The sequence below is a fragment of the Myripristis murdjan genome, chromosome 1 (assembly GCF_902150065.1).
Source record: "Myripristis murdjan chromosome 1, fMyrMur1.1, whole genome shotgun sequence".
NCBI classification, from domain to species: domain Eukaryota; kingdom Metazoa; phylum Chordata; class Actinopteri; order Holocentriformes; family Holocentridae; genus Myripristis; species Myripristis murdjan.
The window spans coordinates 16,688,447-16,716,392 of record NC_043980.1 but is presented as its reverse complement, the minus strand read 5'-3'; the positions used below and the strand labels follow the sequence as shown (position 1 = coordinate 16,716,392).

Below are 27,946 nucleotides of genomic sequence, written 5' to 3'. Positions count from 1 at the left end.
ACAACAATTCAATAAAAAAATCAAATATGGATTTTTTTTATTTTGTTTTTCTTACAGCAGTTAGCAATACTTTATCTATAGCAAGCCCAAAATAAATACAAACATTAACTTAAATAATTTTAACAGTGTGTTTCATTCAACACAGAGCAACAGTAGCATTATGATTTCACATGGTAAAAGGGCACAAAAACCAATACAACAGTCTTGCATGGCTTCCTATCCTGGTCACCTTGTCTGATCTTCCCTTGTTAGAAAGTGAATCACGGGTAGTGTGATCAAATAAAAAATATTTTTGATTATACAATTATGCCATTTGGATGTAAAATGATACATTCAGCTTATTTTTGTTCAGTATGGAAGTAAAAAAAAAGGACGCAGAGAGGAAGCCACAGGAGTGTATTTGGACTTGGCGCCGCTGAAGCAGGAAGAGACGACGTTTAACATGCGGGGAGAAAACAGTAGGACATGTGATGAAAACACTACGAGCAAAGTGCATACATATTCAAAATGAAAACTCAGGACAGACCCCCAAAAAGCTACTGTAGGTCAGCTATTTAGAAAAATCTCAAACTTCTGAATTTGTCATTTACAAAGGAATAAGTTTTTGTGGTTTATTTCAAAAAGGGTGATGTGACAAATATAAGTTGTGTTTGTTGAAATTCCCTGACAGATGTGAAAGCACTAGGCAACCGAGGGCCACGATGCACTCCGTTAATCCGTTCTGTAGATGGTCAGCCTGATCTAAATCATCTCTAGCCAATCATCTACCACCAACCTGCCCACCGAGTCACTGAGCAAGCAAGCACACAAATGGTAAGCCAACTTCCATCTTACACAAAGCAACCATCTCCTTGAATCTTTCCTCTTAATCTATTCACCAGAACTTATGTGGGCCATAGTTGTTAAGATGGAACTAGATCCAGGAAGCTCACACACAAGCATACACACACACACACACATACACTCACACAAACATCCTCCCCTTTTACATCCGCAGTCAATTCAGTGCATTCATTTGTCATTGATCCTTCTCCATCTCTTCATTTCCCTTTGGGGCTGCGTGGCTCACATGTGCTTTTGGCGGTTGTACGGAGGCCTGGAAGGGCCACATAGTCTTTTTGAAACCATGAATTGGGCATTCTCTGCCTCTTTCTCTCACCCTGCGTGGTAAAGAAGGTGTCCTGGAAACGCATGCTGGAGGCTGTGGACTACATAGAGAGAAATTGGAGAACATCATGGAGAAATAAAGGGAGAAAGAAGAAAATGAGATATACTGCAGGTGGAAAAAGAGTATTGAGTTATTGTAAAAATCAAAGGACAACTGCTAATTCCAAATGCCAGTAAGACTGATCCAAATAGCACTTATTTCCATATCAAACTTCAGAGTTTACATTTCATCTTGTGTCATTTGAAGTTGTCCATAAAGTCTAATACTTACAAGTCTACCCTTCACCTTTTTTGGAAGGTCTTCATCCAGAGTGTAGACATCTTCTCTCTTTGCCAGTACCTGAGACCCATCCTCAAACTCCACCTGAGAGAACGCACAATGAAAAAAAAAAAAAAAAAAAAGCTGATTTTTAGCTGTTCAGAAAACCAATCAGTTTCCATACTTTTCAAGCCCAACTGATGAAAACTGAAAATGACCTTAAAACATCATGCACACATTACTTTGACTATGCAATCTGATTGGCCTGCTCTGCAAGGCGAGAGTAGCCTGCTCATGAAATCCTTTTTTTATTAGTTCAGTTTGAGGTCCTCAAGTAAAAACGCAGCTCAGTCTTGCTTCATACCTAGGCACACCTTGACAATGGAAAGTTCCTGTTCTTTTAAGTCCAGCCCATTTCTAAAATCTGACCCCGCTTACATTGAGTGTGCGTCAGAGATGCATTTGTGCATAACTAATGGTTGACGCCCAGCTCAACTAAATAAAGCTTTAAGTGGAAGCAGCCTGACTCTCAGCTTAGTGAATATTTCAGTGAGTTTGAATAATGCAGATTGTCACCTCCTCCTCATCCCCCATTTTTCGCTCCATCTCGCACTCTCCATCCTTCTGTTCTGTCCTCCATCCACCCCCTTGTGCTCTGTGTATCTGAACAGCTTTATATCCCTGCTATCTATCCTTTTATTTATCTATCTATCTTTTCATTCTCCCATCTATTCTTCTCTTCTATTTTCACCATCGCCCCAGCACCTCCCTCAACCACCTGCTCAAGTTTTCTCTCTCCCGCTGTCTCTCTCACCCCATCTTTTTTAATGCACAGACCTGGGGAAACTGATAACGTCACTGGAGTCAGTGACTCTGAGGCTGAGGGAGTTGAACAAGTTTACTGCTGCCTCTCTTTGACCAACCGCTGGGCTTACAAGCTTCTTCAGCAACATCATACAGATAAAAAGACACAATTTGAAGGGAGAGATAAACACAAAGGATCATGTGTTTATCTCTCCCTTCCAAGCGTATCATCTGTCATGCATTTCTTTGTGTGTGTATGTGTGTGTGTGTGTGTGTGTGTGTGTGTGTGTACCTGGTACATATAGGAGACATTGGATCCCAGGTATTTGGCGCCGTAGAACAGCCCATCAGGCCACTTAACTTGAACAGCCTCCCCCACTTCAGGAGGACCCAAGTTCACGCAGTCTCTACTCTACAAATGCAGGAAAATGGATGTTGAACAACAGCTGAGCAATAACAAGAAATGTCTTCCAAAGTGAGAGCATTCTGCCTCTTGTTTAGCAGCGCTTTTATCACATTATGAGAAATTTGCCTCTTCTCCCTTGTCATAGATGTTTTTCAAAATAAATATTTTAAAAAACAAACAGCATTTCAATATTACAAGGTACTCCAATTAAAGAATAAGGCATTAATTTTATGTAATGTTTTATTTACACTTAATTCACAAGAAGAAGAAGAAGAAGAGAAGAAGAGTCTTGTTTCAGGCAGCCCTCATATCTTCTCTTGACTCTTGCATTACTGGGACTAATTTTTAAAATGTAAATGTTCCAAATTTAACAATATTAGTGTTTCGATGCAACTTTTTAAAATGAAATTGTCAGCTTCTTATGCACATTGATATTTTTCCTTTACTGACTGAATTAGATGTTGGCTGAGTTACTTTTTATGCCACTTGGAACAAATATCTTTAACTGTAGTGCATGCATATAAAAAACAATTAACGTAAAAGACATGGAAAATACAAAAACCAAATCATGCTGGAATTACCCCTTTAAATAATGTTAAGGTGAGACTACATTCAGGCTCAGCCATTCCCGTACACTGTTTCAAAAATAGATAGAATTGGGGACTTGATTGAGCTCCGGATATAAAAGGATGTGTAACACAGCTGCAGCAAACACTTCTGCAAACTTTTCAAATCCAGCACAACTTAAAACACCTTGCTTGTCTCATAAATGTATTTTTGTATGAGTATCGTTTTTGTCAAACTTACTTACTGCTAATGGAAAGTGAAACTTGTTTACTTTGGTGACATCTTGAGTCCCTTAGTGGGAGTATTTCATGACAGCTACTGTATCGCAAAGAGGCTGCATGAGATTGAACAATCCACAAGCTAGCTGCCTTTGTAATGTGCTCAATTCTAGCAGGCTTTTTGAAAGTATCACCGTGCAGACCTCCACTGGTTGAAGCTTTTATGAGACCTAGAAGTATACAAGCCTAGGGTACATACTAAGAAGTCAAAGCTGCTGAGGTTAGGCAGATCTGATTACAGTTAGGGTTAAAGATTGATTGCAAATCAATGGAATGTCATCATTAGTCTCATAGCTCAAGCGTATGGTTATGTTTGTTACTGCTACTTCAGAATTAGCCTCAACAGGGGAAGTCTGGTGATAATGATATTCAACTGAGCAAATCCAAGAATCTCGACCCATCAGAAGCAGTCATGGAAGTGATTATTCCCAGCTACCATGAGAAACACTGTAGCCCCAATCACACATCACATTTTAGAAAAAAGCAGTCCACTGATAATTCTGTGTTAATCTGAATGGCCCTTACAGTAATCAGAGTTTTGTCATAGCAATTACTGAAAGGTTTGGTATTGACAGAAATGACTTACGCTGACTCTTGTTCAAACTGGTTTTGAAGGTTTACGACATAAGGTAAAATATTAGACAAGCTTCTTGGAAAATCCCCGATGCAATGACCAGTTGAGAACAAATAACCTTTTCCTGAAAAAGCAAGGTTTCTTCAGTCTGAGACGGCTTTAATATCCGATATGACCTCATAGAATTGTGAGGTGACCTGTGTGTGAGTGTGTGCGTGTCTGTCCAATTAAACTTATTCTCACCACTATATCCTCAGGGTAGGTATCATTGGAGAAGGAGCCGTCGTCAAACATGACCTCATAGAAGGTCTGGGAGGTGATCTGCGTGACCTTGGAGCTGTAGTACCGCAGATTCTTGTGTTTGGAGATCACCGTCTGGCCCAGCGAGATTGATGCCTGGCATGCTCGTTGCTTCTGGCATGAACAGACGAACAAAGAATTTAAGACCAAAAAATGATGATTAAAAAATGTCTCGACTGAGATATTTCAGCTTTTCTCTGTAGAGGAGCAACGAAATAATGAATTCTTACAGACATCTCATCTATCACATAACAGTGGAAGACATGATCAGTAAATTCCAGAAATATGAACATTGCTGCAGCCTGAACACCAAGCTCAAATCAGCCAAGAGATTAAGAAGAATCGGTAATGTATTAATCTTTGACTAGAATATCTCAAAATGTTGTGAATGGACTGACATAAAACTTTGTAGAAGGGTTGGCCAAAAGATAAGGAAGGGATTAACTTGTCAAAGGGGGGCATGGTGGTAGGGGTGGATTTTCCCTTTAAGGCAAACACCTTCCGAACAGATTCAGCAGGCAGAAAAATGTGTGCTTGTGAGAAATTGCTAACATTTGCTGAAAATTTGGCATGCGGAACAGACACATTGACAAGTGCATATCATTGGTGTTGGTATGCACTACTGAGTGCCTTTTTTCCCTATAAATTTATCCAACTTTCAGCTGTCCACTCCAGCTTCATTGTCTACTTGTACAAATGAAACACACTGACCCTGGATATGAGAATGGCAAGCTCGCTCTTTTAACCTTGCTATGTGAAACACTTTGAGCTGCATGTTGGTTTTATAAACATGCAGTTGAGTTGAGTTACTGTACAAGATTAACAGAAACAATTATTGTAATCAATTTAACTCAATTTACAAACAACGTGAAAGTCTGATAGTTCGCAAAAAATGCCAGCCAATGCCAATCTATATATACTCTTCCTGAGCAGAGCTCTGTCCATAACAAATGTATGACGTGTAGAATGAAGTTGCCCTTGATTACTGTAACCAGATCAGTTTTTTGTCATAAAAGCAATATTAGCCCAATCCCTCTTCAAATGTATGGTTATGGTTAATATTGGTTAAGCTTTGGGTTAAGGTTGGGTTATTAAAATGGTTAGGTTGAGGTTAGGTCATGGCGACAATGAAAATGTCCATCATTTTCAGATGTATTTGATCTGGGATTAGCATCAATGCGCAACTTCACCCATGAGCCTGTATGACACACTAGTCCTATGACTTACAGCTGAGGAGCTCCGTGACTGGTGCCTATGGCAGGTGATTGACACAACATACGGCCAATCATCAGGCTCCATGGTTACCCCGGCAGCATGGGCACAGGTGACATGAAAGGAGGTGGGACACCGACCACATGAGCACTGGATACAAGCACCCGCCTGCCGTTTCCCTGCACAGCGCTTACGACAATAGATGCACTTCTGTAAAGACATGCAGACCAAAGGAGACAGTCAGAACGGTCTGACAGACAAGGGCTTCACTGAGATCAGACAGCATGTTAGTGTCACTTGTTATCTCAAAATGAATAAAGGTTAAGTTGAGAACACAAAATTTTAGGTTAGATTAACAACTCAGAAAGTGACCTCAGGATCTTTTGTCACATCATCTATCTTTTTCCCACCTTCCCTGTTACTCTCCACCGCATACTACTGTATATGGAAAGAACAATTCCAGCCTAAAACAGATTAACACTATTTGGAACCCTGTATTGGTGATTTGCCATGTGTTTCTGGTGCCATTTTGTTGTTTGATATTGTGTTCCTATTCTTCTGTAACTAACAGGTTTCAGTGTCAACACTCTCAAATAGGTATTCGATACATAGGCCTTCGAATGGAGTTAACTATGAGTAATTTCACATCTCCATTTCTAGTTAGAAAAGCTTTGTGAATATGGGCTGAAGAAAAACAGCACCAATTAAGGACAAAAGACCAGAAAGTGAATCATCGTTTGGTTGTGCCGCAAACCTCATACATCATTTAAAAACATTATGTGCTCCAAATAATCATATCTGTGAAATCTGTTCAACTCTCTGTTATTGGATACTGTGGTGTAAACACAGCGTGGAAACCAGAGAGTGAAATGAGAGGGCAAAAGAGAGGGGAGGAGAGGGAGAAAGAGAGAGAGAAATCCCAGCTTTAACAGTCAACAGGAACATGTTATTCTACCGCTACAATACTAGGGAACCCTTAAAATTAGATCCAATCAAATGACATCATTTGAGGTTTCCATAACAAACCAGTACTGCCCGTACTGTAATGCCTATGTTGTGGTATTTTTCCCCTCTTAGAGTCGCAGAGTGAAAGACAACTGCACATTGGTGGGTATAATACACATACATATCCTGTGCACAAACACTGCCATGCATACACAAGTATAAACACACTCACGCCTGCATTTCTGAGACTACCCCTTGGTTTTCTGCACCAAACAGCCCATCAAGTCCATTTCCTCTGCTGTGGCATCTCCCCTCTCCTCTTCTCCTCCCACAAATCTTCCGCTCTCCCACTAAGGGGAAAGAATGACGACATCCCCCCATTATAACCCTACTCACTATCTCCCCATTTCCTCTTTCTCCCCTCTCACATCCCTCCCATCTCACTCTTCCCCTAGTAAAAACATTCATCTACTTCTTTCTTCTCTTTGCTGTCCTCTCCTCCTCTCTCTTGCAGAGCTGTTTCACACCTCTTTGAAATTAATATATTCATTAATCTAATTCCAGTGAATCCATATTTATGCATCCACACATGGTGACAAATAATAGGCCATATACATAGGGGAAACCCCCTGGAGAATGTGCCTCAGTGAGGTGGTCCAAGTGGGAATTGGCATGGTTTTAAATATGAATTTCAGCCTATAAATAGGCCTGATGACATGTAAGCTGTCACAACACTGTCATATCATAGTCAGGTAAGCACATAATACAGCATCTGTGAGAATATAATATTGAAAAGGGCCCTAAAAGCTTTCAATTCCCAGGTATTCCAAGTATTGATATCCCACAGCGGGTGATTAACACAGTGATGCTGTGCAAATACGACAAATTTTTACAGAGACAGTTTGATTGTTCAATAAGGCATGAGTGACAAACACCTCCTCCCTTTCTTTCTGCTAATGAACCATTTATTGCCTTGCACCACCTAAATTTCTGAAGTGAATTTTCAATCTCTGTCCCTCACTTGCTCCTCGTGACTAACTTGGCCTAGATTTTGTAATACCCTGTCCCATACCTCCTCCATTATGGACAGCAATGGGCTGATGAACTGTCCTGACTGTCTGGTCCACCTATTCAGGCCAAGATGACAAGATTCTGACTGGCATGCAACACAGACTGTGCGTGTGTGTGCACATGCATATTGGTGGATTATGGTCACTTGGTGAAAAACAACAATGTGCGCTAGAGTTTGAGAAGATATTTAAGTGTGAATGTGTTAATGCAGTTTTATGTTTCAGTATATGTGTGTGTGTCTAACCCACTTTCCCCATGCCTGCGCCATCTCCGGGGTGTATTTGGGTGCCTGTGTTGAGCCATGCGTTAAGAACATTCCCACAGTAAATTATGAATGTTTGTGCACGTATGTGTGTGTATGAGTGTGGTTACGTGTGTGTCTATGTGTGATAGTAAATTATGAATGTGCTAGGCTGCTGCAGGGGCAACGGGTCCAACGCGAGCGTCAAAACACGTGGCTCACTGAATGAACAAACAGATGGAGTGGACAAAAGGAGAGGCAGAAAGGTGTACCAATGCCGCCCACAGTTTTCCCTCACAATCTCACTGTATTCAAACAATGAATTAGAAAAAAAAAATCTATGTCACAATTAATATAAACTCTATGTCATGCTTCACAGATGGGACCCATGAAACCCATATATTTAGCGACAGCTGGTAGGAGTGGAAATTATAATGTCTTTGCAGCCATGTGTGGAGGGGCTGTCTGCTTGTGCCTACAGCTAAATTTCATCGTCTACCTTAATTTGGAATTCACAGAGGTAGTTCAAAGGAAGCCTGACTACTTTATTACAAAGTAAGGTACCGACCGATCCAAAAAAAAAAAAAAAAGAACACTTGTGCCAGCATCTGAATTAGTGAGAAATTTGCAGGTGAAATGATGAACATTTACTAGTCATGTAAAAGTCTGGCACATCTTCCAGAGTTCCTCAGTAGATTCAAAACTCGTGTACGAATGAATGTATAGATGGAGTTTTGTGTGGGTTCCAAGGAAATGGTTTTCCATTGCCAATAGAGCTAGAAACCAGAGGACTGTCTTTAATCTGTGGTGTCATAAAATGAGAAAAAAGGCTTCAGCAAACTGAATAGCATATTGAAAAGCTACAGGCAGGGCGTATATTCTTTGAAAAATTGTTTAGATCATTAAAAGATAAGGACAGACATTCTGGTCAACATCAAACCCTTTAAAAAAGAAAAAAGATTGAACATGCATCTTTCAGTATGGACTACTATTTTAATTTTGTTCAGGTTTTGGCACATGGAAATGGAAACTGACTTTGTGGTTTATGCTTTTACATCCAAATGAGCTTCATTTCATTGTGGTGTAAGTAGATATGAACCATATCCCGGTAAATTCCATGTGGGTACTGTCATTGTGTCCACAATGTTACTGTCCAATTCAGTATCAGTGGAGCCGCTCTAAAGATCCAGCATGAATTTGCAAATATATAGGGAGTGACAGAACTATCCCTTGAGCTGTTTTAAGAGGGGTGGGTGAGAGCAGGTATGTTACAAGGCTTATAAAAGGGATGCCTGTCACCCTCTCACTGACAATGATATACAGAATATATTGTAATAATGTTTTTTATTTGAAGCTTTGGAGGAAGTATGCTCATAATCATTGTTCACAAACTTTCCACAGATCATAACAGTGATGTGAATCCTGTTATACTGCGAATTTTTTTCTATATAAGAGCCCCATCCTATCTCATGATCAATCATTTGGCTGCCTTAAAAATATGAAACTTTGCTTTGAATATTATACGACATAAAAATATAAGCTGGATACAAGCAAGCCGTATTTTATCTCTGCTATCCATCTTGTGCTAGGATGTACCTCTCTGACTCTTCAGTTTCTGCTGAGCTATCATGATGCCTGAAGCTGAGAGCTAACTATAGTGGCAACATGTCAGGTCTGCTGAGACACACTCCGGCTTTCTCATTAAGCAAACACACACACACACACAAAGATGCAGATGCATGCACACCCATATACATACACTAATATACACCAATACACACACACACATAAACACACATAAAAGCACACACACACACAGAGACAGCTTCACTAACACAAACCCCTACTCCCACCCACCAGTGGTTAATTATCTAGCTTTGATTGCGGGCATGTTCGTCTCACATTGTTAATTAGAACTGTGAACACTTCATTAATTAGACTGAGCCAGTCCTCAAGGATCCAGGGAATTCCAGCACCTCATCTGTGTGTGTGTGTGTGTGTGTGTGTGTGTGTGTGTGTGTCTTTGTATCCTCACCAGTTTATATCGCTGCATGGGGATCCTACTAGTGTCAATGGGACTCCTCTTGGCTTCATCACTGAACCTTGCCTCCGGCAGAGCTACTGCACACATCACATGGGCCCATCTACTTATGCGCACACACACACACACACACACACACACACACACACACACACACACACACGATTAATACATAAACATGATCTGAAGACAAAAAGACTATTATTTCCTATGTGCTTAAGAGATCACAAATGAATATGCACGGATAATCACAGAACAAAAGCATCTCACTTGTCATCTGTGGTCTTCTTCAGAGCGCCACCTCGGAGGTTACACAGGCAGCATTCCTGAGAAACAGAGAAACAGAAAGAGAGGGTGAAAGATCAAATATTAGATCATCAATCCATTCAACTATAACCTTTCAAAGATGCTGCACATAGCAGCATCAATAAATGATTACCTCACTAATTTTTAGACATAATTATAATTAAAATAAACAAACCAGACCTTGGCAGCCTCTATCGGCCTCTGTGCTGCAATTTACATTGTATAGTTCTGCAGAAAATCTGATACAAGGAATATTGCTTTATGGCACAAAACATTTGGAGGGTTTCCTTGTTTTTTCAGCGTAAAGGGAACGCTCCTCACAGTGGTAGTAGAGTGATCAAACCATTTCTAATAAACAACAAATGCACGCATTGCAACAGGTGACAGGAAGAACTGTAACAGGGTTTATGGGAAAAGTGGAAAAGGCTGGCTTGTGCACAAACAACCCAAGTTGGTATTTATGCACCCAAGTGCCAGTCAATGCAACATTTTGACCACAATCAGTCTTCATGAGGCAAACAAAGACCCTGATTGTGGTTGAAACGCTGTATTAAATAGCATAAATTTAGTGTGCAGACATATTTCCTGTTTATGGGAAATAACTTCAAGCAAGTAACTTCATTTTGAGAAGTACTACCACTAACAACACCACTAGCATGAGAAAGAGGCCCCAGTCATCAAAAATCTGAAAATACCCCATGCACAGTGACATTTCTCTCCTGGGTACAAGCTGGAGCAGGTTAGACACAGTTAACCAGAAAGAGTATTCCAGTGCACACCAGGAAAATAGGACTGATGCTGTTTTATTGATGAATTGCATTTAAGAAAAATAATAATAATGATGACGATGTAATTTATCAACACAGTGTCAATCTTAGCACCCTGGTGTGTGCTGGAAAGCTCTTTTTAGGCTCCCAATTGTCTCAGGTATCATGTATCAAAGTAGTTAATTTGATAATGTTACTGATTTTTGAAGATGCAGTGAATATAGTTGAAGAGAAAGGTGTTTCAATATAAACAAGGTGTTTCTGTCAATTGCTCAGGTATGCCCTCTTTCATGGAGAGGCATAACTGGTCAAACAAGCAAAAGGGACCAATTGGTTGACATACCGCTGTGAAGTTTCCTTCCATGCAACGATCACATGACCACTGTTCACTGACATCATCTGCAGCAACACCATAGCAACCTGCAGGAGGTAAGAATTGATAAAAAAGAAAATTTTAAATTTAACAAAGAATCTCATTGGCCCTGAGGTTAGAATAAAAAGGAGTAACATAATTGAGTGAAATCCACATTTGCATTTTGGTGATCAAATGCTTGGCACAGTATCAATGATCCATTCACAGCAAACAGCAGAAATGATGGCCAATTGTACATCTGTCATTGAGAATACAGATCAGATTAAACAAGACAAGAAAAGTGAAAAAACACAGACACACATACACACACATAAACCACATCCTCAACTTCTCCACTGTCATTTCCACAAGTTGTTGAAAGAAAGGTGGGTTTGTTCCATGAAGAATAGTTCAGTGTTGGAGACCGTGTGGAAATAGAGATTTCTGTGGTGTGTGTGCGTGTGTGTGTGTGAGTGTGTGTGTGTGTGTGTAAGACACAGAGATAATACAGGTGACTGAGCAACATTTATGTGTTTTTTGTAAGTATATTTGTTTGTAACTGTGTGTGTCCGTGTATCAAAAAGATGTTTTCTGTGGCAGTGGCAAGCCACAGCCATGCCAGGCTTGCAGTGGCGTGACATCACTGCTTTAGTTTCAGACACAAACGCAGAAAGCCCTTTGCAACCCCAACAACATGGCTGACAGACACCCCAAAAAAATAACACCAGCTTATAAACAGCAGCAGCTTTGTTTAACTGTTGTTTGGTTTAGTTTTGGTCTGTAAACTTGGAATGGGAGAATAACACAAACATTTTAGGAAAGGAAGTGCTGGTGGCCTCTAACAGAGAAACAACTGGAATTCAAAAGGAAGACAAATGTGATTCTTTTCAGAGTTGGCAGCTGGTTAGAATCCACAGGCTGGAGGCTTTAGACATATAAACTGGGGGAATTTTTCTTTGTAACAAACACTTCACGTGTGTATATGTGTCTTTTTCCCTTTCCCACTATCCATCACCAAACCAAACATAAAATCCAAGCTCACCTCTCTTTCCTTTCCCGAGTTCAAATAACAGTAAAGAGGGAAAGCAAAATCAGCCCGTATTTATTATTGGGTCTCAAAACTAAACTTGTGGCTTTTACATCAGTGTCAACTGATATACACTTCACCTCCACACCCACACCAACACACACACATAGAGCTTCAAAGTAAAAGATGAGGTGAGAGTGCAAAGGATTGAAACTAAGGACATTAAAGAAGAATGTGGCACTGCGGATGACAGAGAAGTAAGGTTGCTTAAGCTGTGGACTTGGTAGAGTGTATGAGAATGAGGATTGAAGGACTTTGAGAGTATCGCACGTGTGCATGTGCGCGTGTGTTTGCACGTGCCTGTGGAACTGAATGAAGATTTAAGATATTGGCAAAATGTGTGTGGGCTGCAGAAGAGATCTAGGACTGTTAAAAGAGTGTGAGTGAGGGGTTGAGAAAATGTGCTGTGCATTTGTGTGTGCCTGTGTGTGTGTGTGTGTGTGTGTGTGTGTGTGTGTGTGTGTATGTGTGTGTGTGTGTGTGTGTGTGTGTGTGTGTGTGTGTGTGTGTGTGTGTGTGTGTGTGTGTGTGTGTGTGTGTGTGTGTGTGTGTGTGTGTGTGTGTATGTGTGTGTGTGGTGGAACAGAAAGGCCCCTGGGTTTTTTAGAGTGTGTGTGAGGGCTTGTGGCATTGGCTTGGGGCTGTTGGACAGGAAGTATGTGTGGTGAAGACAGAAGATTCACCCTCATTCAGCTGACGAGGGAAATAAAATACTCCAAACCGCAGGGAGAGGGGGAGAAAGGGAAACAGAGAGGGGGTGGAAAATTAAAGGGGAGCTAGTCAGGAGTTAAACCCATTGAACTTGTTGCAGTGACATCAGAGAGGCAAGCACAACATGTAGAAACAAACAATGTGGTTTGGCATGGTTGGTGAGCAGTATTATCAGAGTAAGTGAAGGACACCGCAATTCAACTACAGAAACAGGCACAAGGTTGCTTAAGAAGATCTTAAAGTTACAGAGGAAGACACACACCTGTTTTCCCCTACAGGCAGGTACTTACAAAGACCTAACGGCCCCAGCATCCAGTTTAAGATGAACCATGTGTCCTCTATAATCCCATTCCTCACTGTAAACCTGTACGCACACATGCACACACATGGACAAACGCAAACAGCTCCTTTACGGGTACATACTTGAATGGACTTGCAGGCAGCAGCCCTGGCAGTAGAGAAGAGGTGAGGTGCCATCCTCCTGCAGCAGGGGGTTGGTGGGAGTTGGGGGACAGTTCTGCTCCCGGAAGGAGAAGCAAATTTCTGGGATCAGGGGTTTGGTCCTCCTTAGCCCTCCACTGGGGCGTGCAGAGCCCTCAGGAGGAGAGGAGGCTCGGAACAAGGTGGGGGTCTTTGCTGGGATGGTTTTATTGTCCTCTGCTTTGTCTTCATTCTAGAGGAGAAAAGGGGTTAGGTTTGTTTCCCATTCCTCTTAGGACTGGGAGATGGTCTTAGATAGTCATTAAGTCAGATAACTGATGTCTCCATCATCAGCTATGCAGATGAGAGATGTGGTCACATTTTAATGTGTGTTCATGCAAGTATGTTCATGTGATTGAGTGTCCCACTGGGGCCACACATGCTCGCAAAACATGTACACTTTCATGTCATGTCGCTTTGGATAAAAGAATCAACATATGTTTGTCATATGTGTGTATATGTGTGTTTAAGTTCCCTCTACCTGATAGTAGGGCATGAAGAGTGTGCAGACAGCACAGTATGGTTGCATGGTGGCTGCGTTGGCATTGTACTCCCTCTCTGCTGTGAAGTAGCTCTTCCTGTTCTGCCACAGGAACAGGAGGGGCTTAGCCCACGTCTCCACTTCGTGCTCCTCCTCTGCCAGAGTTGCCTCAGGGGGCTCTGAGTGAAGAGGGAATAAAGTCTTACAACTTTCCAAACAGATATGTATTCCACTGGGGCCTCTTTCTCTGTGATGCAGATGGTGATCCACGCTGTACTGAAAGCAAACCTCCAGTCTGGTTGTTTGTTAATTAAGCCTATTCTGAATCGGAGGCAAAATTGTGACCTGAATATCAAAAGCACTGTATACATCATTCTCACTGTTCACTTCGGCAGTGCTAATAGACTTGCAGCTAAATCAGATTTATTCCATCCAGTGCAATGACAATTTCTCCAGTGAGTTGAAAAAAACAACATAATTTTGAATGAATAGGGGCCTGTCTGTTTATAAAATTGCCCCAAATGATTAAGAGCTCTCATCATCATAAAATAGGCTTCTTGCAGCCATGAATGGTCATTCCATGGTCATTTCTTACTCAGGGATAAACAACTAAAATGGCTGCTGAATTATTCATCCTTCTCCACAGCCAAGGAGATGATGAGTGTGAATATGTGTATATGTGCATTAGTAGTTGTTAATTGAGGGCCCTCCCTTCCTGTTAAAACCATGAAAACAGATAGGGGATCTATCACCAGGTCATTTCACTGTGGTAGGCCTGAGAGTTAAATCTATCTGGTATGTTTATGTGTGCACTGACGTCAGAAGGATCATTTGGGGGGGAATAAAATCTGAAAAATGAAAAGGGGAAGATGGGACTACAGAGTGAAATGGTTCAACGGTTACATTACACAAGGCTTTATTTTTTATTTTTTATTAGATTACTTGCCAGCAACCTTTGCACATGCAGGTGCCAGATTTGGTAGAAACTACACTTTAAAAATGATCAAAGACTTCACTGTATTCTGACTCACTCAAACAAAACCAACAAGTCAGAGGATCATGTTTTTTGGCCTGATGCCTCCCAATACTTAGCACCAACCACAATATCCATGAGTTTTTATTGCACTGTGCATGACTTTAAGCTAACAGTATCTATGTTCATGGGTGTGTGTGTGTATTGGAATCTCTGAAGGTTAAGGCTTGGCAAAATTTTTCACTGAAACTCTGTGTGCGTGCATGCATGTCTGAATGAACCTACCATCATCACTGGCAGCCTGTTGTTTGACAGCAGTGGGCACAGCCCTGGCAGTAGGTTTCCTCAGCGGGTGACGCCAGCTCTTACTGGTCCTCTTTGCGGACAGAGCAGGGTACTGGCATGGAGAGGAATCATTAGAGGGCATTAGGGCACGAAGACTATGTCTGTATTAGTATCTGAGTAGGAGTTCAAATCTGAGAGAGCTAGACTGTGTGTGATGGAATACTCACAGCACAAACCTCCCCAGGTTCCAGCCCTGATTCACCACACTCATAGTCACTTGTATCATTTTCCTCCTCTTCCTCTTCCTCATCTGATGAGTCACTGCTGCTTTCCCCCTTGGCACTACTCTGCTGCTCCTCCTCTTCCTCTTCTGACCCCCCTTCTTCCCCGTCAGATACCTCCTCCTGTTCCTTTCCCTCTATCCCCAGAGAACCTGGAGGGTCTGTGTCTAGACTCCCTTCTGCCTCCCTCTCCCTCCCCAGCTCCCTGCACAGTGCAAGAGCTTCAGGCCCGTCTGCTTCCACTCTGTGGAGCTCATAGTCTCCACAAAGCCCCAGGGGCTCTACGGCACCAGCCGAAAGTAGCGCAGTGGGCTCCAGCTGGGCCCATGTCAGAGGCCCACCCTCCTCTCCTTGGTTCTCTGACTCACGGAGGTCTTGTCCTGGGTCGTCCAGATCTGTGACCTCTTTGCACTGCGGTTCAGTCCACATAGTGTAAGGGAGGGGGTCATGGGTGAAGTCAGAAGGAAGCTCTGAGTGGAGACTTTGGATGAGAACTGCAGGACTATGGGAATTGAGGTTTTTCCAGATGCTGCTAGAGAAAGGTTTGGGGTCTATGTATGCATTCTGGGAACTACAATGAGAGGGGGAGTATGTATTGCGCTGAAGATGAGTCTCATCCACTTGGTGAAGCTGTAGTGCTGTATGACTGTCATTTTGAGTGCATATTGATAGGGAAGGGGCTGGGGGATTGTGGCTTGAGGTGCTAGTCCAATGGGAGCTGCTGAAGTTGAATTCACTGTCTCTTTGAGTTGAGTTCTTGGTGTTTTCCTTGGTTGTTATCTCTACTGGGTTGGGTAGCTGCTCTGTATGAAGAGCAGTGTTCTGATTTTGCTGGCTAGTGCTAGCACAACACTGTGCAGGGGTAAGACTTTCCAACACTGCATGATCCTGTTCTACAGCAATATCTGGCATTGTTTGAGATTCATGAAGACCATCAGAAGTGTTTTTGTGCATAGTGTTGCTAGTTAAATCACTCATGTTAGTATCTAAATCAGATATTCCTGCCTCTTTGCCATATCGAGAGGAATCTGAATGCCAGTCACTGGCATGCTCTACAGGCTGAGTTTCTTTTGCCATCATTGATTCAATTACCGTCTCTTCCTGTTTGGCTTCATGTGAGGACGGAGAGCCAGTGAGTGTCTCCCGCTGAAGCACTGGTGCCACCTGGTGAGTGTGAGATGTGGATGGTAGGGGGTCTGTTAGCCCGTCATCAGCGAGGGTGAGTGAGGGCATCTCTTGGGTCAGGACAGGTGGCAAGGGACTGACTCCAACCTTATCTCCTGCCTGCTCAGGGGTGAGGAGGGGCATATCCACTCCATTCCTCTGTAACAGAGGAGGAATAAGGTTTTCCTCAGTGCTGCTGTTTTCTAGGCTACACTGGTGTCGTAAAGTGGAGAGACTGCTACAAGATGTGTAACTATCCCCCTCTGCTGGCTCAGTGCTGGGATCATAAAGTGCTTCTGTGGTGGAGGGTTGATTATTATGCTGTGGTTCAGTTGATTCCATTTTCTCTGCCTTAGCAGTTTTGCTAGTGTAATTCTCAGTACCTGTGTCAAGGTCCCTGTCAGTGTTTGGTGTCAGGCTTGAAGCCTCGTCTCTACACAGAGAACTGGATGCCTGAGCTTCACATTCAATAGGACATGAGCCCACCTCAGTCTCAACAGAAATGCCTGATGTGAGCATTTTATTGCCCTCCAGAGGTGTGACCTCTAAAGAGCAGTCCTGAGACATTGAGAGGTTTTGTGGTTCAGGAGAGTAAGGCCTTGGCTCTTCAATTCCAGCATGAATCTGTGTAGCCTCGGGTTTATGTTGGAATACCACAGGCGGCACACCCTTGACCCCTGACGGTGAGGGGTGTTGAGGGTCAGTATGAGTGAGTGTCTCTGCCACTGAGTCTTTGTTAACTGGTGAGGCAGGGGGGGGAGTGGAGTTGGCAACAGATTTTTGGGATGGCACCTTATTGGAAAAGCTCAAATTGTCACCCTCTACACGGTTTACTTTGACCACACACATCTGTCGGCACGGACCTGTCGTGAACAGAGGGATGGGCACAATGTTTAATGCAACACACTTTAAATCTAAGCACACAGCAACCACAGTGTCAAATAAGACCTCCTGGTGCCATCAGTCTGTCTCTTACCAGGGAGCTGGGCAGAGTTGTGATTCTGGTTGTGCTTTGACTCAGCTTCCCTCTCTTCCTGTTTTTTCTCCTTCTCTTCCTCCTCTTCCTCCTCCTCCTCTGTTCTGCAGGTTGTCTCTCCTACAGACCGTCGCACCTTAGGCGCAAGCGGACCACCCAGGCCTCTCCTCTTGCTGCTGCCCAGGACTGAGCTACTTTCCAGGGCAACAGGCTCCTCTGTGGTTCTGAGACGCTTGGAGCGCATACGAGAGTGGGTGCTGCTGGAAGTAAGGATGGAGGGAGATCAAAGAGGATTCAAACTCAAACCCTGATTAACATTGAAAAGCGGTTTAGGCATGCCTGGAATTTTGTGACTTTGGAGACAAGGCCATTTGGCTTTTGCAACTGCCAAATTTCTCAGGACACATACTACAAGTCGTCAGCCAATGCACAAATGCCACTGGTGTGGCCTCCATTTTTTTCTTTGGATGCAACTGCAAGTCCCAGGAAACCATAATCTGATACAGGCCCAAATTTTACATAAGCAATTTTAATTTTGCCTGAATAAAATGGTCTGATTTTTCTAATTATACTGACATTGATGGGGACATGAATCCATGATCAATGTATAGACTGTAGACAGAGCTAGAAAATTATTTGTAATTATTCCCCAAATCTCTTAGGAACCTGTGGCGACATCAATTTGAAAATTGTTTACAAGTGAGAGAAAAAGCTGGTGGTCACAATGGCCTCAAGGCAGTGTTTCCAAAGAGTGACAATGACACTTAAGGGGAAAAAAAGCTGTTCTTTAGCAGTGTTGTTAGTCCAACAAACAAATTTCAACAAAGTTAAAACTCTACCAGCAGTATTAGTTGCTCTTGATTTGTTTTTAAAATAAAAAACATAAAGTATGAATCCAGTACCCTTTGCTGACAGGTTTAGCCTTGCGGCGCCTCTGCAACCAGCTCTGAAGCTCAGGTGTTGTGCTGGGAGTGGCGAGTGTGTGGTCAATGGGTGCTGAGTCTTTACCCAGCATCCAGGTAGCATAGCGGTCAGGTTGAAAACGCTTCACAAATGGCTCCATGGAGATCTTTACCATGTCTTTACTGCATGTGCACTTTGGGAGGAAGAAAGGACAGAGGCGAATATTATCTCTGTCTTACCAAAGCACAGTGGCCTTGCAACATATACGTGAATACACACATCTGAATCAGTATTCACTCCAAAGCAAAAAACTTAAGTTTGAGCTCAAAGTAAAGATGACTACTTTCCAGCTTCACTGTGTGGCTTCTTTTTCTACTTTATTCAAGATTTGTGATTTGAGGTAGCACCTACTGTTAGAGCAAATTCGTGCCAGCCTGGTCCTAGCGGGATATTTACCTGTGTGGCCACCTTGCCATAGTCTATCCAACGCACACTAGCAAAGTTGGTAGACTCAGCACAATTGAAGCCATGATTGAAGCCAGCATGATAGCCATAAGGGAAAGTGATCATGAACTCTCCAGCTTCCTGAGTAATCTGTCAATATAGAAAAGGGGAAAGAGAGAGGAAAGAGTGAGAGATCCAGAAAATAAAAATACCAACATCCAGAATTCTGCAATTACCAGAATCAGGACTACTTGTTTCAGTGCGGCATGAAACAGCTTCAGAAAGTTTGTAAATGAAGGAATTATGACTGGCAGAGAGGACGACACAGTAATTTGTGAAAAGTGTTGAGTGCCTACCTTATCAAAGGGAATGCCATACTTCTTCAGTATAGAAGGGGAGATTAGAGTCATCTTGTGACGAAGAAAAGCCTCACATCCCTTGAAGCTGTTGGGAAAGAAACCTGACAAAAATATGTGCACACACATGCACGCACATGCACACACGCGCGCGCACACACACACACACACACACACACACACACACACAGTAACAAAGGACAGATTTTAATAAAAGCTTACTAAAAAAGTAACTGACTTGGGATTTTTTCCCAAGAATCCTAACATCACAGCCTCATGCTGCTTTAAGGTTTGTTACCAACTGCACAGAACTCCCTCAGCATTTTCAGGAAGCTAACTAGATGGCCATGATCTGCAACAATTAGGTAACAGAGTGGTTTTTATGGTTAACTGCTCAACTTTGTTAGCTCTTCACTACTTCTGTCAAATAACATGCAATACTTAGATCTCATTACTCAGTTTCACATGAAGCACATGGATACATCTGGGAGGAATGTATTCACCCACACTGCTCTATTCTTCCCTGACCTCTGTTCCAATAAGCGTATTGCTCTTTAAATATTTGAACCATCTCCAGCTGTGAAAGTATGCTTATACCATATAAGTGTTACATCTAGTGCCGTACTGTACTATATAATACCACCACACAGCTCAAGTTATATTGCTTGCTTTCTTTTGTATTTCTGTTAGGCCTATCAATTTCTGTTTTTTTTGTTTGTTTGTTTGTTTTGTTTTGTTTTGTTTTGTTTTGTTTTGTTTTGTTTTTTTTTGCTGTTCAAAGCAGAGCATTATGTCTTATGCTGCCACAATGATATGCTAAATTATTTAACTCACTCCGTTTCACAATAACTGGCAGTGTAAAACAATCTTTTACCTGTAGCCAAACGCTCTAATCTCTTTCCATGTTCAGGAGGGATGGCATACCTGTTGGAGACAAGAGTTAAGGGGTAGTCAGATTTTTAGTGTCTGTGTATGTGTGTATGTGTGTGTGTGTGTGCAAGAGAAAGAGAGAGAAATCCTTGAAACATATTATTCATTATACCTACAGTGTATTACACCCTGAGACAAGTGCTTGTCAGCAGTGAGGTGGGGATTTTACCAGGTTCTCAGAGCCTTTACAATTTCAAGACTGCCATCAAGTGGTGAAAAAATGAATAACTGGTGCTCAGGCCAATCAACCTTTTCCAGCATCCTACTGTGTGTAAATACATTATCAATACAACGTGCTGAAAAGTTATCCCTAGTCACATAATTATATTCAAATTATTTGCAGAGAGCTTCATGTAATCTACTTGGTAAGTGGGTAGGTAAGCTGTTTCTAACAGGCACTGTAGTTCACAATGTATGTAGTCACTACGAATGTGACACAAAAATATGGAGGACTAATTCTGTCTGACAAGGGAAAAAAAACATGTCTGATTGTTGTTGTAGAAAGAGGAGTTCGCTTGAATCTTATTTTGACCTTATTCTGCATCTTCCTGTGCCACACTGCTGACGGATTCTGAATTTTAACTATTCCCAAAGTTCCTGGCAAGACAACCAGAGAGCTTGACAGAATTCCCCCAAGGTTTGACTAGGCATTCCATTTGACTCACACCATCCGCCCTCACGTCTGTGGCATTTCTATCATCATATCACCTGTCAGCTTAACAGTGCAGTGAGAGACAAGGCGAGAGGGGGAAGCAACCTCAGGTAGAAATGACATGAGGGGTGGAGGGGGGTGGGGGGTTTGAGGAGAGGTGAGACAGGTGCATCTTTAAGCTGCTCCCCTCCAGGGATGAGATGTCAAAATAGCAGCAAGATGAAAGAATGTGTGTGCGTGTGCTAGATGATAAGGGTATGCGTGTGTGTGTGTGTGTGTGTGGATACTTGGGATACTATGCAACTCTGTGTGTGTGCGTGTGTGCGTGTATATGTGTGCCACTGTCTGGCTGTGACACTGATCCCTGTGGGGTTGCAGGGCTCACTGCTCTAATGAGCAGAACTCCCTCCAGGGCAAGAGAGAGAGGGAGAGAGAAATGGAGCAAGCTAGCCTGACAAGGGAATAAAAAGCAAACTCCATTTTGATCTACCTTCATTCTTCACCTCTTTCTTTTTGCCACCTGCCCTTGTGCCTCCTGATACCCAGTTTATCCTCTCCTAAAGAATGCAACCATTTTAACCACTGCTAATCAGACCTATGCAATTTAAATTCTGTGACTGACCTGAATGTGCTACTGTATCCTCTGGTCTACACAGTGTTCTCAATGAAATTTAGACAACAAGGCACTGCATTATGAAAGAATATCTATTCCACCTTGGCTGCAGTGTGGACAATTTTTTATTTCAGTCTCATGAAACACAAAATCAGTGGGTACAGGGTGAAGATGACAGGCATCTGGAAGGCATTCCTTGCCCAATGCCAGTCAGAACTAATATTTTTATGTGACAGGTCGCTCAGTCGTTGGGTTACTTCCATGTGTTGTACCACAAAAAGCAATGTAAACTTAAACCTAAAACTAGACAATATTATATTTTGTCTATTTCCTGGTGCCCTACCATGTGCCTAACCAAAATGTGTAGATAGTGAGGATGACTCCTGGACATGGGGATGGAGGAAAAGGGTAAAGATGGATTTTCCAGCCTTGCAACAAATGAGATATGGACTGCGCAAAGGAGGTGTATTTCAATATTAGGAAAGTGGTCCTAATGTTTTCTACATTTAGTATACACTCGCTGTAGCAAGCCCTGAACATTCCCTCCTTGTGCCTTGTGCAATATTTATCCAACTTTGTGTCAAGACCCCAAATGAGATACAGTCCTGACAACAATACTGAGATGTATTAAGAGCCTGGGTCCCAAAGTAATTTCAGTATAAAGCAATGGTATGAAAGGTCCACGTCTTCAGTGAGGTAGAAAAGATCTTAATACAGATGGGGTGTGTTGACCTTTACAGTAAATAGCATAGGCATGTACTTAAACCCCTGTCCCACACTAACCAGGACTTGGGCTCTCCAAAGTGCAGGTAGTTGATGCTGTACAGGTCCATGTCCTCAGTGTGCCAAGAGAAAGAGGTCTTCCACATGCCAAAGTACAGATACGGTGTATTAACCCCCTGGATGGACACACCACAGTCCTCTTCGATAACATCCAAGATAGAGTTCAGATGGCCGATGTTCCATTCCTCTACATCCTAGGACATCAGAGACAGTGATCTGAGATTAGTATCACCGGTTTGACACATCTAAGCTTTTATGTATTTTAAATGCAAACATCCAGCGTAAAAACAGATGCGCACAATCCATGTGATATAAGAAACAAAGAGGATGGAAGCAATCCACCTCATCATAGAGGCTCCCGCTGACATCGGCTCCATATATGGGTGAGACAAAAGTGAGGTTCCTCCAGTATTTCCTTTCAAGATCTTCATAGTTCAGGTAGCGAGGTGTACAATATCTGTGGAGAGGACAGAGATGATTAAGCATTTTAAAGATCATAAACAACTGATTACTATGAAATGGGCATCTGAAATCATGAACAATCAGATCCCTCTTATCGCACAATATGTTTCTGCTACATTTTTAAATCCTAAATATCCACCTTACACTTAAACCACTCCTCCAGTTCAAAGTTCAATCATATATGGGATTATGAAGTTGTCTAAAATCCTAACTATGAACACATACATATTAACTCCAGCCTTATCTGCTTCTCCTTCCCTTGTCTCTCCCCCATTCCCTGCTTTTCTTTCATATTTAAGCTTAGCAGTAAAGCACAATATATATTCATGGAGCTATATAACCTCATCATTGGGACAGCATCCAAGGTCACCATGTTTGCAATGCCCACTATGCACCACCTCTTTACTTTCATTTTTTGGGTTGTGCTCGAAAAACGCAGCATCTGGTGTAGTAAATTAACACTAGTCACTAGCCAGATACTCATATACTGATGTTGTTACTACAGTATATATTTCTACTCTATTAGCTACTTTACCAGGCAAATAACCACCTTTTAGTAATTCTTTTATGTTCTGACAATATATTTGGATGCTAAAATTAAATAGCGGAGTGGCTAATAAATTTTGTAAATGTACCAGGCACTGTGCCCGGAAGAAGAAAAAAAAACATTTGTTTCCAACTCCTGCAGCATTATTTTAACCCTTGGTAGTATTATGTCCCCCGCCCCCCGTGATACTGACTGGTCACTGTTGGCAAGTCGTCTGAACTCCTGCACACTAAGCGGCTTCTTCTGGATGTTGTATTGAGTGAAGAGCCCTGATTGGCCAGCCACCATCTGCTGGATGGGAGCGTGGATCACCAAATCGTCTATGTCGTCGTAGGTACGACGAGGCTTCCAGCCCTTAGGAGGAATCACCTGTGGAACAGATAGAGAAACAGAGGGTTTTTCTTTCTCTCTCTTTTTTTTTTTTTTTTTTTTATTTTGCTTAATGTTTCTGTTACCATTAAAATATATCATAGGTATTTTCTCTGTGCTGCCCTGTGCAGTTGTATTGTTTTAACTTAAATTGTATATGTATATTTGCATATGGTTTGGAGCATGGCGCAAATGTCAGCTCCATGCTACCGCCTTCAAAAGCAAGTAGGCTGAGCATCAGTTCACACATATATATCAAATACTGTAAAATTTTTCATGACTTGTAAATCTTTAGGCCTTGCTAAAACCTTAGTAAGGTGTTAGACACATGACAAGTTTCAATGTGCAATGTCACATTGGAGTGATGATACATTAATGTATACAGGTGTGTTAAAACACACACACACACACACACACACACACACACACACACACACAGAAAGTACATGCCATAGACATGCAAAGACACACATAAACCACTCCCTACCTTAGCCAGGCCTGCGCGGTGTGCACCCTGAGACTCCATGTAAACCAGGTACTGGTTGAAGTCCTTGAACTCTTCCATGGTGGGCCTGAAGGTCATAATTTTGCAGGTGGGGTTTGCAGGGGTGTACACCTCTGCTCCCGCCATCCTGCTGCCTCACCAGATAAAGCCTGCAGATGCAAACAAAAAAATGACAGAATAATCGATAAAACTGTGCTCTAACCCCAAATCTGCGTAAAACCTGACATCTAATGCTAATAACCACACTACTGAAATGGCCATCAGGTTATGACTGGCCATTAGATGCCAGATGGTGTCACCCTCTATAGAGTACAACAGGTGGCACCAAATATCAACCAATCACACACGGCGATCTGAGCGGCATGCTTATTACTAGCAATAGGTGGGCCATTCTGAAATCTGCAGGCACTGTGGAAATATCTACAGGAATTAAATTTCAAAGGAATTAACGTGATCAATTTTTTATTCCACCAGTGCCTTCATGTGATGCACCACTTGTATTATTCGTTTTGCCCAAAATGGCTTCTGTGCCTGCGTCACACACTTTCAACAGAAAAAACAAACAGCAAATATTCTTGCTGCCTGCCTTTTTTTTCCCCTTCAGGTAGCAGGTGAGTAGGAGGTGGGTTTGTGTTGTTGTATTGGGTTAGGTAGGTCAGGTAGGTTCTGGTGGTGTGGGCTGTCATAAGTATTAAAAAAACTATTATATATTTAACTATTACTATTAAATAACACTATTATATATTTAAGTATATTTAAGTATATTTAAGTATAGATAGATAGATAGATAGATAGATAGACAGATAGATAGATGAGGCAATAAGTTGAGCATTTTAAATATTAGTAAAGCTGAACATTTTCTGAAATGCCACTTCATTTTAGAAAGATAAACTATAACTAAGAATTATAAAACGGGAACACCTCCACAACTGGAAAATCAGAGAAACTCAGCAGGCTTTCAGAAGTCAGCAAAACTGAAGAAACTGACACAAATGGCAGTTATTGCAGTTAAATTCATGTCTGCTTGTTGAATATTTTGTTTGTTTGTTTTCTGGGGGAGCGGGAGGGGGGCTTTTTTTTCTAAATGTCGTGTAGCATTTTGAAATAAAACTTCATATATCTTAGTAGTGAACTCAATGTTCACATTATTCACATTATTTCACATTCATAGTTTGAATTTATTTGAACTGTTTGAAGATATCTTTAAGTATGTACACTTTTTTTTATTGATCACTGTCAATAGTTAGTGTATCCATTGTTTTATTATTTCTTTAGATTATTTCTTTTTTAATTTTTCAAAGGCATAACAAAAAAAAAAAAAAAATCAGAACTATTGCTGGTAAGCTATTATATTTTGCATTTTTTCCCAATTCATAATCTGGATAATTGATAATAAATTAACAATTACTAGCAATAAAGGTGAATCATGCTGTTAAAACCTTATTTTATTTTTATTTTTTTTATTTTTTTTTTTTTTAGTTATTTGTGTAATTTCTGGGTTGTGATAGTGTTTTGGCCGCACTAGCACATATACTCAGAGGATCATGAACAGATCATGAACTGTGAGCTATGGTGCAGTAACAAATTCACCGCTAGATGGAGGTAAAAGCTCTTTAAACGTCGAGCTGATCTTTTGATCCTTGTTGATGCTGACAACCCCTCAGATTTGAGTCTCCCGTCCCGTCCCATCCCACTCCCAACTCCAAATTTACTTTGCATCGAGACAAAGGATGGCATTGTCCCAGCTGGAGTTAGTGTGATTTTCGGGCTCATGTGTTCTCACATTGCTTTCTTCACCGTAAACAACATTATAATGGCGCACGATCTGATTATGTAACAGGCTGTAAGAAACAAGAAAAATAACTATTGTGTTTCAAACATGTTGTAGCATACAAGCATACTCCTGGACAACATACTGGAACAATAACGTAAAAGCGTGAATCGAGCTGTTCGAGGTTAATTAGGCCTATAATCAACAAATAAATTTGTTAAAGCGAAGCACAGACGTCTACTAATTCACGACAGCCTTATCACGTCGCTTTAAATACTGAATAAGGAAGCGCCGTGAGCTTGTCTGATCTTTGTTGTCTGCCTAGCCAGCTAACTAGCCGGCTATCCTACGTTTTGTTGTGATGCCAAGTAATGGCTGCACAACTAGCATAGCTCGCTAGCTCAGCTGGCCGGGCAGCTTATGTAAATTGTAAACTAATCAGCAGTGGTGCTTCCTAAACCGAGCTTTGTGCGAGTTGATAGGAGCTGTCAGGATAGGAGCTGGTAGTTAGGAAACAGTTATGAAAGGGAAAACATGAGCAGGACACAGCTAGTTTAGTTAGCACATTAGCTCAGCCCTCAATGCAGGAGACTAAGTGGGGTTTAAATGTCCCTTGCAAGGTGGCTGCAGATGCTAGGCCTGTAGCTAGCTTGCTTTGTGGCTCCGTGTGGCACACAAATGACATCAGGTGGCATTTATTTGTACAATGCATTGGTTAGCCGTGAGTATCATGCAAGTTTAGCGACAGACTGATCAACAATGACAAGGCATACGGAGCGAGGTGCCCCCATGGCATGAGCGCGTGCCAACTTGTCTGGCTGACAATGCTAGCTGTTGATTGCTTGGCTAGCTGTCTAATTCAGCACACTTACAGCAAATTAGTCGCGAAAAACACAGCCGCTCAGTTAACTTAACGTGAGATACCGTGCGTAAAGACAAGCGGTGTAGGAAACGTTGTTGCCGTACCCTTCTTCGTGGTGTACCTTGGTTTTGAAAGACGCAGTCGTATTGTTGTTTATCCCTCTGCTGGCTCGTCCAGCTGTTTCACATGACAGCTGCTGTGCCGCTGCTCGGCTCGTGCCTTGAAAACGGCCGCGTTCCAGCTCGCCCGCACCGCAGCTCGCGCACCGGCAGCGCACCTGACGTCACCGGTCAAGCTTTCTGTCTTTTTTCCTTTATTTGATTAAATTCAGGTCAAGAACATGAAGCACGTGTTACAGACGTTTGTCATTAGAAAAGATACTGCAAATTCACTTCAGTGTAAAAGTTAGAGAAAAAAAATTACAATGACCAACAAATGACTTTAGGGTCTGCTGACTAACTGGAGTAAATATAATATCTAAGTAATTTAATAGTTTTTACATGTTTGTTATTTCTGAGTTTCGAATTTTCAATAGTAGACATATGTTTTGAATCTTTTTTTTTTAATTTTTATTATGGATATAATATTTAGCCTAAACGTCACCGTTCAAGTCGTTTTATGTGTGATATGACCAGCTGGCGTGGCTTAATATTATATACACGGCTAAAAATAAATAAATAAATAAATAAATAAATAAAAAAATCCGCCTTTAAAACATATTTGACAACTACTAAAAACTTAAAACTCAACAATTACAAATTGGGAGAAACTAATAAAAATTAATTCGCCATTTCAAATTTAGCCCACTTCGTTAGCAGACCCTTTAGCTTCTCTCTTTCATTCTTTCTTTTACCTACATTTTGTTGCTTGCTGTTTATTGCAATTTAAATTTGAATTATTTTTATACTTAAGTATATTCAACCGTCTTTTCTAATGCAAATTGTATGTCACATGTCTACTTCGTGGACGTGACCTGAATTTAATCAAATAAAGGAGAATAAACGATTATCTGGCTCATCGC

The 27,946-nt window shown here is 41.7% G+C and overlaps 1 protein-coding gene across 5 annotated transcripts; it reads right to left on the bottom strand.

The window, feature by feature from the left end:
- Positions 1–7: 7 nt before the first annotated feature.
- On the bottom strand, positions 8–27,176 carry kdm4c (lysine (K)-specific demethylase 4C). 5 transcript variants are annotated; one of them, XM_030052245.1, is made up of 22 exons: positions 27,030–27,176; positions 24,275–24,441; positions 23,612–23,787; positions 22,752–22,866; positions 22,410–22,603; positions 20,306–20,355; positions 19,432–19,535; positions 19,088–19,225; positions 18,631–18,824; positions 17,729–17,988; positions 15,535–17,615; positions 15,308–15,419; positions 14,050–14,228; positions 13,512–13,761; positions 11,282–11,358; positions 10,136–10,191; positions 9,860–9,968; positions 5,583–5,777; positions 4,299–4,469; positions 2,523–2,642; positions 1,439–1,531; positions 8–1,208 (listed from the first exon to the last, which is right to left on the bottom strand). In XM_030052245.1, exons 2-22 carry the CDS (start codon positions 24,416–24,418, stop codon positions 1,041–1,043), a joined length of 4,986 nt encoding a protein of 1,661 aa, XP_029908105.1. In that variant the 5' UTR covers positions 24,419–24,441; positions 27,030–27,176; the 3' UTR covers positions 8–1,040. The 5 variants fall into 5 exon arrangements, with proteins under 5 accessions (XP_029908105.1, XP_029908136.1, XP_029908128.1 ...); XM_030052276.1 differs by having other exon boundaries at positions 1,454–1,531; XM_030052268.1 differs by having other exon boundaries at positions 4,299–4,466.
- Between the last annotated feature and the right edge of the window lie 770 nt (positions 27,177–27,946).

Coding starts and splice junctions, on each gene's coding strand:
- kdm4c (XM_030052245.1), bottom strand. CDS start 24,418: ATGGCGGGAGCAGAGGTGTACACCCCTGCAAACCCCACCTGCAAAATT. Junction 19,226..19,431: donor ATGGCATTCCCTTTGATAAG/GTAGGCACTCAA, acceptor CTATATTGACAG/ATTACTCAGGAAGCTGGAGA. Junction 15,420..15,534: donor AACCTGGGGAGGTTTGTGCT/GTGAGTATTCCA, acceptor TCTCCATGCCAG/TACCCTGCTCTGTCCGCAAA.